The sequence below is a fragment of the Brachyhypopomus gauderio genome, chromosome 3, assembly GCF_052324685.1.
Source record: "Brachyhypopomus gauderio isolate BG-103 chromosome 3, BGAUD_0.2, whole genome shotgun sequence".
NCBI classification, from domain to species: Eukaryota; Metazoa; Chordata; class Actinopteri; order Gymnotiformes; family Hypopomidae; genus Brachyhypopomus; species Brachyhypopomus gauderio.
This window is the reverse complement of record NC_135213.1, coordinates 39682750-39699199: the sequence shown is the minus strand read 5'-3', so window position 1 is coordinate 39699199 and position 16450 is coordinate 39682750. Positions and strand designations below refer to the sequence as shown.

General features: G+C 41.3%; 1 protein-coding gene across 3 annotated transcripts; it reads right to left on the bottom strand.

Annotated features, from left to right (window-relative positions):
- Nucleotides 1–4023: 4023 nt before the first annotated feature.
- Nucleotides 4024–9750, bottom strand: mmadhcb (metabolism of cobalamin associated Db). 3 transcript variants are annotated; one of them, XM_076998325.1, is made up of 8 exons: nucleotides 9707–9750; nucleotides 8819–8857; nucleotides 8585–8723; nucleotides 7330–7547; nucleotides 7080–7188; nucleotides 6208–6338; nucleotides 4999–5085; nucleotides 4024–4879 (listed from the first exon to the last, which is right to left on the bottom strand). In XM_076998325.1, the coding sequence occupies exons 2-8, from the start codon at nucleotides 8825–8827 to the stop codon at nucleotides 4685–4687; spliced, it is 888 nt and encodes a 295-aa protein (XP_076854440.1). In that variant the 5' UTR covers nucleotides 8828–8857; nucleotides 9707–9750; the 3' UTR covers nucleotides 4024–4684. The 3 variants fall into 3 exon arrangements, with proteins under 3 accessions (XP_076854440.1, XP_076854439.1, XP_076854441.1); XM_076998324.1 differs by having other exon boundaries at nucleotides 9653–9746; XM_076998326.1 differs by having other exon boundaries at nucleotides 7345–7547; nucleotides 9653–9746.
- Nucleotides 9751–16450: the final 6700 nt, after the last annotated feature.

The window sequence follows — 16450 nt, the reverse complement described above, 5'->3', positions numbered from 1 at the left end:
CTGCACAGATGGGTTAAAAGCGGAGGACAAATTTCGATTGGGGTGTAAAAATCACAATTGACAAAATATGGCACATTTCACATTTCAAATGGATCTTTGATCACTGACTTGAGTCTGCCACTCACTACCTCCTGACATTTCATCATATTGCTGTTTGTCTTGCTTCTTGGCATTGGATCAAAGCCTTTTAAGTTTGTCATCCATTATTTACACTTGGTCTGTCATTTTGAGGATTATGCATGTTACGTGCTTGTGAGTTTATGGTCTTCCTTTCCCACAATGTTTTATGTCACAATATTTTATCATTCTACAAGGGGTGGAATGGTGTAACACATGCACTGTGAGGGGTGTGAGAGTGTCTCAGACACCAGCTTGACAATACTGGAATGTAAGGCATCTTGACAGAAAACGTGGTTATAATCAACACTGCAGTTGCAGTGACAGGTAAAATACACCTCTGAACACACACAGAGAGGATATGAATCTGTAAGTAATAAAATATGCATGTCGGCTCGTTTGTTTGATGGCACCGCTGACAGTTACCCAGACGGAGCGCTAATCCAGCACAGGAATCCTGGAGGCGCTACAGTCACTGACATTACATCAAATGTTTACATGAAAAAAAACTGATTATTTTACCCATTAATAAATGTTCATGTAATATTTTTATTAAATATTAAAGTTTTGTGTTTTCTTTATAGTTTATAAGATGCTGCTAGTTTGTGGTCACTTATTTTGTGTGTGTGTGTGTTATTTTATTTATATAACACTTTTTGCAACATATGTTGTCACAAAGCAGCTTTACAAACACAAAGGTGTTGGTGAACTCTACAAAAGAGTTTCGTTGTGGAATTTCATTGTCTCTGTCACACACAAACACACACACATATATACTCACACATATGAATGTGTAGATATTACAAACTGTAGTTTGTACACATGGTTTCCAGAGAGAGAGAGAGAGGCCATTTTGGACAGAGGCCGTTTATCAGCTGTTGCACAACTGCGTTGAAAATGTTCCATTTGCATATGCATATGACATAAAGCGTCCTTATAAAAATAGTCCGACTGAAGGTTTGTAGTGTTACTATTTACGAATAATCGACACTTTGAAAATTGTGTATTTATTTCATGATCCATCCTTTGTCACTCTGCACCGATTACCTGAAGGAAACGCCCAAAGTATAGCATTTGAATTATTCATACGTCAGTAATGAGCAGGATGTCTGACCTAGATAACTAACCCCAATTAAAAATTTATGTCTCCCATTTCACATGTGCGCTGAATTATTTAGCCAAATGTGAGACTACAGTAGACTTAAAAGAATGCAGATTTTCTGCAAAGTTGTTTATCAGATAAGAAATATTATCAGACATTTATTCCCTGTTACTGTTTAGTTTAATGCTAATTGGAAGTACTTCTACATTTCTTCTGTAGCTAAGTAAACTTATCATTTCATCATAAGTGGGTCTAAGTGCTCAGACTGGACTAAGTCAACACTGTCCCCTCCTCAGACTGGACTAAGTCAACACTGTCCCCTCCTCAGACTGGACTAAGTCAACACTGTCCCCTCCTCAGACTGGAGTAAGTCAACACTGTCCCCTCCTTAGACTGGAGTAAATCAACACTGTCCCCTCCTCAGACTGGAGTAAATCAACACTGTCCCCTCCTCAGACTGGAGTAAATCAACACTGTCCCCTCCTCAGACTGGACTAAGTCAACACTGTCCCCTCCTTAGACTGGAGTAAATCAACACTGTCCCCTCCTCAGACTGGAATAAGCCAACACTGTCCCCTCCTCAGACTGGACTAAGCCAACACTGTCCCCTCCTCAGACTGGACTAAGTCAACACTGTCCCCTCCTCAGACTGGAATAAGTCAACACTGTCCCCTCCTTAGACTGGAGTAAATCAACACTGTCCCCTCCTCAGACTGGAGTAAATCAACACTGTCCCCTCCTCAGACTGGAATAAGCCAACACTGTCCCCTCCTCAGACTGGACTAAGTCAACACTGTCCCCTCCTTAGACTGGAGTAAATCAACACTGTCCCCTCCTCAGACTGGACTAAGTCAACACTGTCCCCTCCTCAGACTGGACTAAATCAACACTGTCCCCTCCTCAGACTGGAGTAAGTCAACACTGTCCCCTCCTCAGACTGGACTAAATCAACACTGTCCCCTCCTCAGACTGGAGTAAATCAACACTGTCCCCTCCTCAGACCGGACTAAGTCAACACTGTCCCCTCCTCAGACTGGAGTAAATCAACACTGTCCCCTCCTCAGACTGGACTAAGTCAACACTGTCCCCTCCTCAGCCAGACGGTGACCTTTGTTGTCCTCTATTCTTTAAAAGGGAAATACAGATTCAATCCCTGACATCACTGTTCCATTAATCATAGGCTAGAATATTTACATACACTCCTATAGAATGGAATGGGCCCTTTTTGTTTTAGTGGTTATGGTCCAAAACTAACAATCTGAGTGGAACATCAGAGAGACAGAAATACAATACCACTCCTTAAATTCATGTAACAGTATAGAACAGGTCTACCATGCTGTTTCTTTGATATCTGGTAAGGTCCTGCAATTGGTCACACTAAAAACTTTTATATTTTTTATTTAAATTCACATGTAGTTATAAAATTGACCTTTGTTTATTTCTGAACATGCTCTTTCTTTGTTCACGCCACAACTAGTGAACCAGCACACCTGTTCTGATTTATCTTAACAGCACGTGTGCAAAAATATTCCCATATTCTCCCAGTACATGTTGGAACCACGACCACCTGGTATTTGAATGACGGGTGAAGAGCTCCTTTATGCTAGCTTAAGCAGGCAAAAGAGAGGAACTGCTTAGAGGCTTAGATCCACAATATTGCTGGCACAGCTAACATGAATGAAAGGACATAAGATGAATGTGCTCTCTGTGGTTGTCATCGCGTTTCAGAGTTCTTTCAGCAATGAGGACGTTGGCTAATTTCTGTGTGGCCCTAGGTCTTGTCAGTCAACGTGTGGGAGACTCCACATAGACCATGCTTAGCAGTGATGGTCTGGATGAAATCACGTTACTGTTTTTAAGATGAGATTAGACGCCCACACATAGCACAGTCTATTGTTGGAACTTAAAAACAACCTGTCGGTGTTGCTGGGCTTTTGTTCAAATTGTTCTTTTCCAGTAGAAATATGTATGATGAGGAGACATACACACGTCACACTCTTCAAGAAGACACACAGTAAAAATGGTGTTCATTTATGACCACCTGTATAAACCACTGGGGTACAGTGATGGCTGTAGTTTGCTGTAAATGTTTTAACACTTTTTTTCTTCTTCCATTTTTTGGAATCTAGCTGGTTGTTACTGTAGTGTGGCTGTCAGGCTGGTTGTTCCTAACATGTCGTCACATCTGGATGAACGTGGCCATGTCTGAAACATCTTCTGCTCCTCCTTTTGTGTGACGGTGCCCCAGAATGAAACCAAACTGGTCTTGTGCAACTGGACGGTTTGTCACGAAAGCTTCACCATGTTTCCAACTCGGTCTCAGATAATATGAAATTATACTTTTGAAGGACAATTTCTGCAAGTACTTTGTCTTGCCAGAGGCTGAAAGAGATTAGCCAACCAGCTAACAAAAGAGCCAGAGAGGGTGTTCATTGTGGCGGTGTTCTGATTTGATACTTCATTGATGCACTGTGACCTCTGGTGTATGGCCTACTGGCCAAGAAACTGGAAAGAAAACATTTAAATTTAAAACATTTTACAGCATATACTCACGATCAGATTTATACTACAGCATATACTTCAAATGGAACGCAAGAGTCTGCTAAAAAGTCAATTCAGCTGGAAAGTAGGTACGCTGAAAGGAAAGAGACTTAATTTCCCGGGTGAACAATTCTTGTCAGCTCTGGAGAGACTGATTGGAGCCCATCTGTTGGGACGTAGCTGCTGTGGGGGAGAATGACAATGAGGCCCCAGCCAGTGTGACCTCAGCAGCTGCTGCATTCTGACAAGACACGACCTCCATAGAGCTTAAAAAATAAAAACCTTAATATGGCGAGTTGTGGGAGACATGAACAGCGTGAGCGGTTGAGATGTTTTTAAGATGAGCTGGAGTCGGCTGCACACAAATCTCAGAAGGCAAATGAAAATGACAAAAGAGATTATATCACGTTAGTGTATCAGCGCTGGAGAGGGAGAGTGCACTGGGGAATTCACCTAATCATCACGACCCAATCCTTCACGTGTGATTATAGTAGCAGGCAGAATTTGTGAAGACCAAAAATATCCATTTATTGTGCGTAGCTTCAGACAAATCTACCACTTTAGTCTGATTGAAATCTTAGACATAACAAATATATAATCTATATTCAGATAATGTCTAAATTTACAATGACTAAGATTCAACACCAATGCTAAAATGAGGTGGATTTCTGAATTTAACGGAAAGTAGATATAGATATACATCTTTCAAGTTGATTGAGGTTATCAATAAAGAAAGCGCCTGTGTGTTATCGATACAGAAACACACTTGTTCTAGCAGGTCATTTACCAGTCCACATACTCTCATTAATCACACCCTCAAAAAAATAAATACATCTCCGATGCTCAGACATCTTCACTAAGTGCCTCACAGGGACTACAACAGATATGATGGAGAGAAAGTGCTGAGCTGGTTGTGGTCGTGCGTTAGGTCCCCTGCAGCTTTGTCATTACGAGGCTGTTGGGTGGTGCGTCGGTGAAGACGGTCCCCACGAACACCTGCGTCCCCCACAGGCCGTGGCGAATCACTCTGCAGCAACCGAGGTCTTCAATTTGAAAACCCAAGTGGCGGAACCTTTCATCCGTCTCAAAGAGGGTGGTGTTTGTGTAGGGGCCAAAGTACTGCAGGAAAAATACACACGTTTTAAGAAGGAAAAGAAAAAGAAAATGTATGCTGCATATGGCAGGATGGAGTAGTGAGTGAACACAGCCCTGGTTCACATTGTTCACGGTGAACTCACTGCCAGTCCAGATGATGGGTCTATAAAGTCAGCCCAAAATCCCTCGGTGTGAAGGGCGTAACAGATCTCCTTTGCTCCTTCAATGAACTGTACAGAATACAATACAGAATACAGAAACCACAGCGATAAATGAACTGGCTAGTCATAATAATGCTGACATCAATTAAGAAAAGACAGAAGTGCAACTCGAGTAAAAGCATAACATGGGAGACCCATAACAGATCTCAATAAGAGCGAAACTCAAATGACACCATGTGAACCAGACGGTGAATAACACAGAGAGGAGCATACTGCTGAATCACACACTATTCCCTCACTCACACACACACCCACACAACACCCCCCCCCCCCCCCCCACACACACACACACACACACGCATACATACACACCCACACACACGCATGCTCTCAGACAGGAGTGTCTCCTCCACTGAACATCTGATGAGATGGACCTTCAGAACTTTAGTTGCGTGACAAGCAAATGTGTCTGGACATTGGGAAGTGGTGAATCACTCATTTTCTCACACACTCACACACCCTGTGTTTGGCAAGAATATGCGGGGAGTCCTATATTTACACATTTTACATAAAGACTGACCATGGAATCTAAAGAATGGGGCCCTTCAAACAAGAATGAGAGCAAACAGACTCCTCCCAGTACAGTCAAGCCAAACCATGACCGTTCTCTGCTGTTTGGTAGCGCTCTCGGATCAGAACCCTTCTCTCTGGTCATAAATAAAACCAGACCATTTAGACCATTTAGAATTAATCCCCAGCTAAACTTTAACTAGAACATCTGTTGAAAGTTTTATGTGTGTTTTGGAAGGAAGGATAAACCATCTTTCCTGTTCTATGTAGAGAGCATTCTGATTATAAACCATTTCTGATGCTGTATTTTATTCCAATTAAAACGAATCATTATTGTGCGTGCATTTGCCAAAATGCAGAACTGGCAGTTGGTTGTGGACTGTCATACAGTCTCTCCACAGCTGCAGTATTGTGTCACTTTCTATCCAAAACTCTTACTAAAAAGTGTTTTTTGTGAATGTGAATGCACATTTGACATGATACTGTATATAATATTGTATTATCCTTTATCAGTCTATCAAAGTTAAAAACAAACATCTGAAGAAAAATCCATTGCAAAAGTCCTGCAGTGGAGTGAGTCTCTGCTGCTCTCTGGACCATCGGGGAGAAAGGTGGACTCACATTAGCCAGCAGCGCCTCTCTCTCCTGATCCACGTCCTCAGACCAAGCTGTCATGTCGTTCTCAGTTCTCTGAGTCACAGTAACCACCATCATACCACTGGAGGGAGCTTCAGGGAACATCATCCCAAAATCTGTTTTTGAGGAATAATTAGCAATCAAATTAATTAATATAACATATGTATCTTTCTACCAAAGGTACATGCGCATGTGAGTGGGTGTGTGAGATCCTTATAGATTTCTTAATGAGAACAAAGTCTGTGGTAAGCTGAACATTGTATAGATATTATGCTACCATCTAGCGACCAAACCTGTAACTACAACATTAACCTAAAAAAAGTGTTTTCCCTTGTATTTTTCCTCTCAATTTATATGTATTATCCATTGAAGAATTAAGTTGTTGTTTAAATGCGATTATTCCCATGCATAGACAGCGCGCGCGCGCACACACACACACACACACACACACACACACACACACACACACACACACACACACACACACACACACACAATTAACTGTACAGAATAAAACAAGAAAACACAGTGATAAATGCACCTGCTAGTCATAATAATGCTGACATCAATTAAGAAAAGATAGAAGTGCAACTCGAGCAAAACCATAACATGGGAGAACCATAAGAGATATGAGGATGCACGCATGCACACATACACATGCTCTCAGACAGGAGTGTCTCCTCCACTGAACACATGAAAGGAACTTTAGGAGATGGACCTTTAGAACTTTAGTTGCATGACAAGCAAATGTGTCTGGACATTGGGAAGTGGTCAATTTCTCACACACACACACACACACACACACACACACACACACACACACACACACACACACACACACACACACACACACACACCTTTCTTTAGAAGTTCTGGGCAGGACTGTATTGCACATTCCACTCTGGAATGGTCAAAATACTGTTCTACTCTGTTGACATCCTGCAGTGAAGAACGCTCCTGTTTCCCCTGCAGATAAACGAGAGAGGTCATGGTTTTCTAACAGAACTGGGAGGTGTGTGAGTCTGTCATAATAACAACAGCCTACAAACAAGCCTACAAATCCTATTCAAAACTCTCTACATGAGCACTGACTGGACCGAATCATACATGGAACTCGCTGACCAAGTGGGCCAGGACGAACTCGTGCCTCTCGCTGCTGGACTGGGTCGTCAGGACGTCGGGGAAGGTCCGGGGTGCCTGGGACATATTCTGCCCCGCACTGCCCTCCAGATGGCAGGCAAAACCTGCGTTGCCAGGCAACTGGAAGCGCTTGTCCTGGGGGCCAAAGGGGCCCATGGCTTCATCTGGCCACACCGTCCTGGGCCCTGTTACAGAGTTACACACACTCCTGTTACAGAGGAATCACACACACTCCTGTTACAGAGGAATCACACACACACTCCTGTTACAGAGTTACACACACTCCTGTTACAGAGGAATCACACACACACTCCTGTTACAGAGTTACACACACTCCTGTTACAGAGGAATCACACACACTCCTGTTACAGAGGAATCACACACACACTCCTGTTACAGAGTTACACACACTCCTGTTACAGAGTTACACACACTCCTGTTACAGAGGAATCACACACACTCCTGTTACAGAGGAATCACACACACACTCCTGTTACAGAGTTACACACACTCCTGTTACAGAGGAATCACACACACACTCCTGTTACAGAGTTACACACACTCCTGTTACAGAGGAATCACACACACTCCTGTTACAGAGGAATCACACACACACTCCTGTTACAGAGTTACACACACTCCTGTTACAGAGGAATCACACACACTCCTGTTACAGAGTTACACACACTCCTGTTACAGAGGAATCACACACACACTCCTGTTACAGAGGAATCACACACACACTCCTGTTACAGAGGAATCACACACACACTCCTGTTACAGAGGAATCACATACACACTCCTGTTACAGAGGAATCACATACACTCCTGTTACAGAGGAATCACATACACTCCTGTTACAGAGGAATCACACACACTCCTGTTACAGAGGAATCACACACAGTCCTGTTACAGAGGAATCACACACACTCCTGTTACAGAGGAATCACACACACTCCTGTTACAGAGGAATCACACACACTCCTGTTACAGAGGAATCACACACACTGAACAGTCAAACCACACACACCAACACAAGCAGAGCTTCTCTCCACTTTGACGTTCAAAGTGCTAAATATATACAGTTCACTAAAGCAATGCTAATTTCTGATCGTCACTTGGACACTTTCCACGCAGAGTTTATACACGAAAGCACCAATAAATAATAAATCAATAATACTACTATTTCTCAGAATCCATGAGATGAAGACGCACATCTTACCCATGTCAGGGGGTGTAGTGTTGACGCAGGGCTCGTCAGAACCAGACGTCCCGGAGAAAGTTCTGGCCCCTGTGATACGGCGCACCAGAACATGGAGCCCGGGCAGGTACGTGACCAGCCTGGCTCTGTTGCAGAGCACCTGGGGACGCATGACAAGGAAACATTATCCAAACTTGCATACGATCTTACTGCATTCACTGTGTTTTCAGCTTTTAGTCATGTACTGCAACTTACACTGGTCATCCTGTTGGGTTTTCTGTGTGTACAGTCCACCTGGGAATCAAACAGCTTCATTATCATTGGTTAAATAAAACATTTAGAAGAAAATAGCCTTCAAACATTCAGAAACTTCAAGAATGTGTTTATAGTCTTATATATAAAATCACCAACTACCGAGTAATGAGATATTATAGTCCTGCGAGTATGTTATTATATATTATAGTCCTGGCTATTATATATTATAGATATTATAGTCCTGGCTATTATATATTATAGATATTATAGTGCTAGTTATTATATATTATAGATATTATAGTCCTGGTTATTATATATTATAGATATTATAGTGTTAGTTATTATATATTATAGATATTATAGGGTTAGTTATTATATATTATAGATATTATAGTCCACGATATTATATTATAGTGTTAGTTATTATATATTATAGATATTATAGGGTTAGTTATTATATATTATAGATATTATAGTCCACGATATTATATTATAGTGTTAGTTATTATATATTATAGTGCTAGTTATTATATATTATAGATATTATAGTGTTAGTTATTATATATTATATATTATAGTGCTAGTTATTATATATTATAGATATTATAGTGTTAGTTATTATATATTATAGTGCTAGTTATTATATATTATATATAATAGTCTTGAGTACGTTGTGTATTTGCCCACTACATGCTGCTAGCTGCTTAGCTAACAAGGTTAGACTTAAATACACAAGTAAACAACGTCCGTTACGAATAGTATGTAAATAATTCTGCTTTTCTGTATATAAACAAATAATATATCTTTATTTACGCTGTGTTCCTTTGTTCTTACCTGTATTTTTCGTGTTTAGCTAGCTCAGTTTCGAAGCTAAAGCGACATTATTACCTTTCCGGCTGTCCTTGATTACGTCACGACGGCAGCTTCCGAGGGTCAGAAAGGCTTCGCTCTCCGCGCGAAGTGGAAATCCTGTATATAGAGTCGACTTGGTCGGCATCCGTCTTAATATTTTAACTAGCAAAAGGAGGTCTGACCACCCTGTACACCTTCAGAGTCTTAGTCAGTTTAACTTATGTGTGTTTTTGACGTAATTCTGCTATTATTGGGGTATTTTGGTTTTCAAAAAGAGGACCGATATTACAGGTGCTGGTCAATAAATTAAGAATATATGAAAAAGTTGATTAATTTCAGTAATTCCATTCAAAAAGTGAAACTTGTATATTATACTCTTTTATTACACACAGACTGATATATTTCAAGTGTCTATTTCTTTTAATTTGATGATTATTGCCTAACAACTAATGAAAACCTCACATTCAGTACCTAAGAAAATTAGAATATTATTTAAGACCAATACAAAGAAAGGGATTGTTAGAAACACTGGCCAACTGAACAGTATGAACAGTAAAAGTTCGAGCATGTACAGCACTCAGTACTTAGTTGGGGCTCCGTTTGCCTGAATTACTGCAGCGTTGCAGCGTGACATGGAGTCCATCAGTCTGTGGTGCTGCTCAGGTGTTATGAGAGCCCAGGTTGCTCTGATGGTGGCCTTCAACTCTTCTGCATTGTTGGGTCTGGCATTTTGCATCTTCCTCTTCACAATACCCCATAGATTGTCTGCGGGGTTAAACCAGGTACTGGTAGCTTTGGCACTGTGTGCAGTTGCCAAGTCCTGTTAGAAAATGAAATCTGCATCTCCATAAAGTTGGTCAGCAGCAGGAAGCATGAAGTACTCTAGAACTTCTTGGTAGACGGCTGCGTTGACCTTGGACCTCAGGAAACACAGTAGACCAACACCAGTAGATGACATGGGACCCCAGACCATCACTGACAGTGGAAACTTTACACTGGACCTCAAGCTACGTGGATTCTGTTCCTCTCCTCTTCCTCCAGACTCTGGGACCCTGATATCCAAAGGAAATGCAAAGTTTATTCATCAGAGAACATAACTTTGGACCACTTGGCAGCAGTCCAGTGCTTCTTGTCTTCAGTCCAGGCGAGACGCTTCTGACGCTGTCTCTTGTTCAAGAGTGGCGTGACACAAGGAACGAGACAGCTCAAGCCCAGCGACAGCTAAAGCCCAGCGACAGCTCAAGCCCAGCGACAGCTCAAGCCCAGTCTTTGTGAATCTCCCCCACATTTTTGAATGGGTTTTGTTTCTCAGTCCTCTCCAGCGTGCGGTTATCCCTGTTGCTTGTTCCCTTTTTTCTACCACATATTTTCCTTCCTTCTCTCTGTTAATGTGCTTGGACACGGAGCTCTGTGAACCGCCTCTTTAGCTATGACCTTTTGTGTCTTTCCCTGCTTGTGTAAGGTGTCAATGGTCGTCTTTTGGACAACTGTCAAGTCAACAGTCTTCCCCATGATTGTGTAGCCTACAGAACTAGACTGAGAACCATTTAAAAGCCTTTTCAATTGTTAATTAACTGTTTAGAGTATAGCACCACTTCAATATTGAACCTTTTCACAATATTCAAATTTTCTGGGAAAGAAATTAACACTTGAAATATATCAGTCTGTGTGTAACGAATGAGTATAATATACAAGTTGTGATAACTAGTTGTGATAATGACTCTCGTTGACCCTCATGTCTGTGGGCAGGTCCCCTGCCTTCAGTTGTGCTGCTATAGATAAGCCTGCTGGAGCCACATGCTAATCACTGGCACGTATATAACGAAGCAATTTGGCAAATGAAAGAATACAACATAAATAAGATTGGAAGCAGTTGGAAGATGGAAAATGGGATTATCTTTTTCCTCAAAGGGAAAAGGAATTTTTTTCACAAAGAAAAAAACAAACAAAAACCCCCAACAAACAACAACAAAAAACCCTTTCCTCTCTGTGGAGAAATGACAACAAACCAAAAAAAACGTGTGGGAGGTGTGAGGTGTGAGGTGTGAAGTGTGAGGTGTGAGGTGGGAGGTGTGAGGTGTGAGGTGGGAGGTGTGAGGTGTGAGGTGTGAGGTGTGAAGTGTGAGGTGTGAGGTGGGAGGTGTGAGGTGGGAGTTGTGAAGTGTGAGGTGTGAGGTGTGAAGTGTGAGGTTTGAGGTGGGAGGTGTGAAGTGTGAGGTGTGAAGTGTGAGGTGTGAAGTGTGAGGTGGGAGGTGTGAGGTGTGAGGTGTGAGGTGTGAAGTGTGAGGTGTGAGGTGTGAAGTGTGAGGTGTGAAGTGTGAGGTTTGGGTGCAGTGCTGCATAATCATACTTTAATAATGAGAAATACGCTGTTCTGCTGTCAGTTTACTCAAATCAAAGTTAAATTAATGAACAGAACAAATATCATGACTTCTGTCTCAGTGTTGCCTAACAAGTTCATTCTTCACGTCCGCATTTTAAAAATCTCATTTCAAACTCTGTTTCAAGTTTTGATTAAGTCTGATGTGAAAACCAGCAAACCGAAACTAGAATGAGAACAAAACAAAATAAAAACGAATGTTAAGCAGGAATTCACTGCAAATTCTACCATTCAAGAAAATCTCTGATCATTATGGACACAACAGAGTTTGCCCCGTGTGTGAGGGTAATGGTGTGACCCTACGCAATATAACTAGCAATGAGGTAAATACCAAAAATCACCTGACATATAACAATTACTCATTATTTAGCACTGATACAGGTACAGGTAATATTAATGTACAAATAATATTGTATGTATGATATTTTGTATTTTTATGTTTATAATGAGAAGGTGTTTTTGTTCTTGAAATGACATCAGGCAAAGAAATACTCCAATAATGCAGAAGTAATGTGAGTTGTTTATCATCTATCATCTAAGATTGGTGTAGGTTCATTGTTACTGCATAGTATGTGCACTGTAATTTCTGTTGACCTTACAAGTTAATTTTAATGGGCGACTTGCAATACTATCAGGTCAACACCAGAGGGAGGTAACGAGACAGGAACTAGTCAGGGCTCATTGTCTGATTCACCACAAGTGGGTCCAACTGAGCAGCTCAGTGCAGGTTACATGCATGCAAGCTTGATGTTAAATGGAGGTAGCCCTCAGTTCTTCTTCAAACACGCCCACCTGTCTGGAGGCTTTGTTGTTTCTGTCACACCTAGTTCATGTCCCTGTGTAGCTGAGCAGTTCCTGTTGAGTTAGGCTCTTCCCTGAAGAAGTGACGGGGAGGTCGACCACCTGTAACCACCTGTGGACCTGACTACCCAGGGCCCGAGTAGGGAGAGGGGCCCATTTTGTTCATGTTCCTCGTTTACTGGCATTTATAGGGGCCCACTGACATTGAGAGTGTACATGGCCCAGAATTTGCTGCAAAGATCCTGCCTGGTTCAGATGCTGGTTCAGGTCCTGGTTCAGATCTTGGGTCAGATCCTGGTTCAGATGCTGGTTCAGTTCCTGGTTCAGGTCCTGGTTCAGATCCTGGTTCACTTTTCTCACTCTTTGTTTTTTTCCTTTTCATTTACTCCTCCTTTTCATTTACTCCTCCTTTTCATTTACTCCTCCTGCTAGCCAGATCAACCCTCTGTTCACCTCAACAGTCCTGCTGCTCTTCACATAAACATCGTCGTATTGTTACAGGTGTGTTTTCATGGTAAAATAAATAAATGTTAATGATGGGAAACAGATGACAGTTCATGGTAATGGAACGTTGTGTAGTGTGTTGTGTTTAGTCCTGCTTGGGTGGCTTCTCTCCTGTGCACTCATAGATCACTTTGTGATTTATTTATTTTCTTTTTTTTTAATAAAAGTTCCTCCATACATTGTTCATTATTGATTTATGGAAATTTAGAGTGCTCAATTACAAAATAAAAACATTATGAAAAATCTTCAAAATTATGTGTACTAAAACCTCTGACAATGGCTTCAATTCAATAATATAAGTACATTTATTGGGACTTTTTCATTAAAGTTGTCTGCCCTAATACCTAGAAACTACGACATATGTGCAATACTTTAATCATCACACCAATTTTAGTCTTAATTAATAAGATTAAAATCATAAAACCAACATGTAAGATAATAGAGGTTGTATTGACTGTAATAGGAATCCATAGTGAACCCACGTTATCTTTCCACTAGAGGTCAGTAGAGCACCATGTTACATTATGTGCATTCGCGGTTATATACACAACGCTCTCGTCATCCGTAATTTATGTAAAGATTTTGTGCTGCGCAAGAGAACATTTGTGCAGGATGTGCAGGATTTGTGGATACACAGACAGGCAAGTCTGACAACCACATAGTCAACAGATCACCAAGGATGCAACAGTTACCCGTTACTACATGGCAAATCTGTAACCATGTTTGGGCACAACAACCACCTTCTCAAATATCCTCATGAATTAGTAGGTAAATGGAGATATAGAATAGTGAGGCTAGGTTAACATGCTCTCTCCTTAAGTAGATTACTCTATCTTTATTAAAGTATCTTTATTAAAAATATCTTTAATACAGTAGTCTGCTGCAGACAAACCAGCCTATCCCAGAATGCTTATCCCGAAATCCACTCGGACCAAAGAGCAACTCCAAGACGTAACCCCCAGTTTAAACACAGCAACCCACTGGCCAAGCTTAGGGTCAAGCATTAATGTAAATGAGATTTGGCTGAGCGGGAGTTCATGGACCATCTGTGTCCAGTGTGGTGTGTGTAGAGAGGAGTCAGTGTCCCGTGACGTGCAGGATGGGTCCTTATGCAAGATCAGATGTGAGATAATAAGCTCGGTTCTGCTGCAGGGTTTCAGTGTGCTGATCACTGTGTGATTGGGATTTGGCCGGGAGCTCTTTGGCTCTTTGACTCACCACGACTTTGTCCTCTCGTGGGGGTGTGTGCACGTGCTTGCGTGTGTGTGTGTGTGCGCGCAAGTCAAGAAAATCTTTTTGCTTAAATTTAAACTTTAAAGTCCTCTAGGCTAGAGTCATAGTTTACACATTTGAAATACCAAAGAGGAGAAAGCAGTTTGGTTTAGTTCATTTCAGAGTATATATTTAATTTGAATGGTATGTAAATGTGTAACAGTTTTTTTAGAATGTTATTTACATTTTTAGATTTGGTAACCGAAGAATTATATTCTCTAGATCACCATATAGCAATAAGACTGAAACTAAACAGATCATTAATTTTCTAAAATGTCAAACTCTAAGGTCCTAAATCTTTATTTTACTACACTTCCTCTCTCATGACCATGATGACCTTAAGGTGACCTTCAAAGCGAGTAGAAAACCAGCTTTATTAAATGGAAGCTGCTTGTCACCCTGTGCTGGCAGTTGTGGGTCAGGCTGTCATGGGCTGTTGCTTTCTCTCAGGTCCTGAACAGAGGGACTCAGGATCATTAAGAGGAAGACTCACAAGAGGAAGGCTCTCGCTGGGGGTCAGTGGTCTTACTGGTCTCACTGGTCCTTCACTGGCATGCAGTGCAGTGACGTGTAGAACCACTGACCTTTCTGACCTTCATCCTACATCAGCACTATAGTTCAACCTGACCAGAACCTTCTTCTCTCCGAGACGCACTGATGCTACTCCTAGTTGTTATGGCGTGTGTGTAGCTACCCTCTGGAGATCCCTGCATAGGTGATCAAAGCAAGAACATCGTGAATACAGCTAGGAATAGTTACGCAGAAGAATCGATCTACAGGAACCGTCTGGGTGTCTGTGGGACGCAGCTGACCAGCTGATTCGGAGGGTTCTAAGAGCTGAAGAGCTCAGTTCAATTAGTCACTGTGCAACCCACACAGACAAAATGTCATTACGGCCTGCATGGAGGCAAAGACCAGTGAGGATGTAGCATCAGCCGTGTGGTTCAGACAAAGGATCTCATCTCAGAGACTTCATTTACATGGGATGCTGTACAGCATTGTTATGAGTATAAAATAATTTACTGCTTAATTTACTGCTTAACTGCTTAATTTTCTAATTGTGAATATCCTCCAGTAACCGGATGACTGACGTCTTTGTGACCAATCACGTTCACTGGTGGAGGAGAGGCGACCTTCAGATCTGGAGAATTTTTGTTAGTTTTATGTTAGGAAATCTGGTGTTATGTAATGTCCTCTTACTGCTGAATGTGTATTGTTCTAGTTGATATTGTTTAAATTACACCTCGAATATTTACTGTGGATTAGGATGTATTGTTCATTTGAACTGCACTGACTGCCTTGTGGAATTTGGTTTGTGGTCATGGTGTTCCCATATTTTCCTTTCATTTTCTGTTTTGTGTGAATAAATTAAAATTAAATGTTTTAAATTTGCTTTCAGGGGGGTAAATTGACCCCCCCCCCCCATCCCTCCAGCTCATAACACACAGATCTTTCACTTTGTCAGAGTTCTTAATGAAATACAGTTATTTGATGTATTGATAGTGGTGTTTTCTCATTACATTTTAGATCAAAAAGCACAATATGTCTGCAGAAACTAACATTTGACATTCATTTGACAACATTTACTTTTCAACACTCTGACACTTCATGCAGGGTTATCAGAAGCTTTCAGCCATGACAAGGATATTACATGCATGACATGACATATGGCATATGGAAAACTACTGTCCCACAAGAACACACACATTTACACATTAATTGCTGTCATTTCATTCTTCTGGTAAAGACAGTGACAGTTATGTTCACTATGCCATGGAGTTCTAAATTAGCATATGACAAAAGCATTTGGATATGACTCTAAT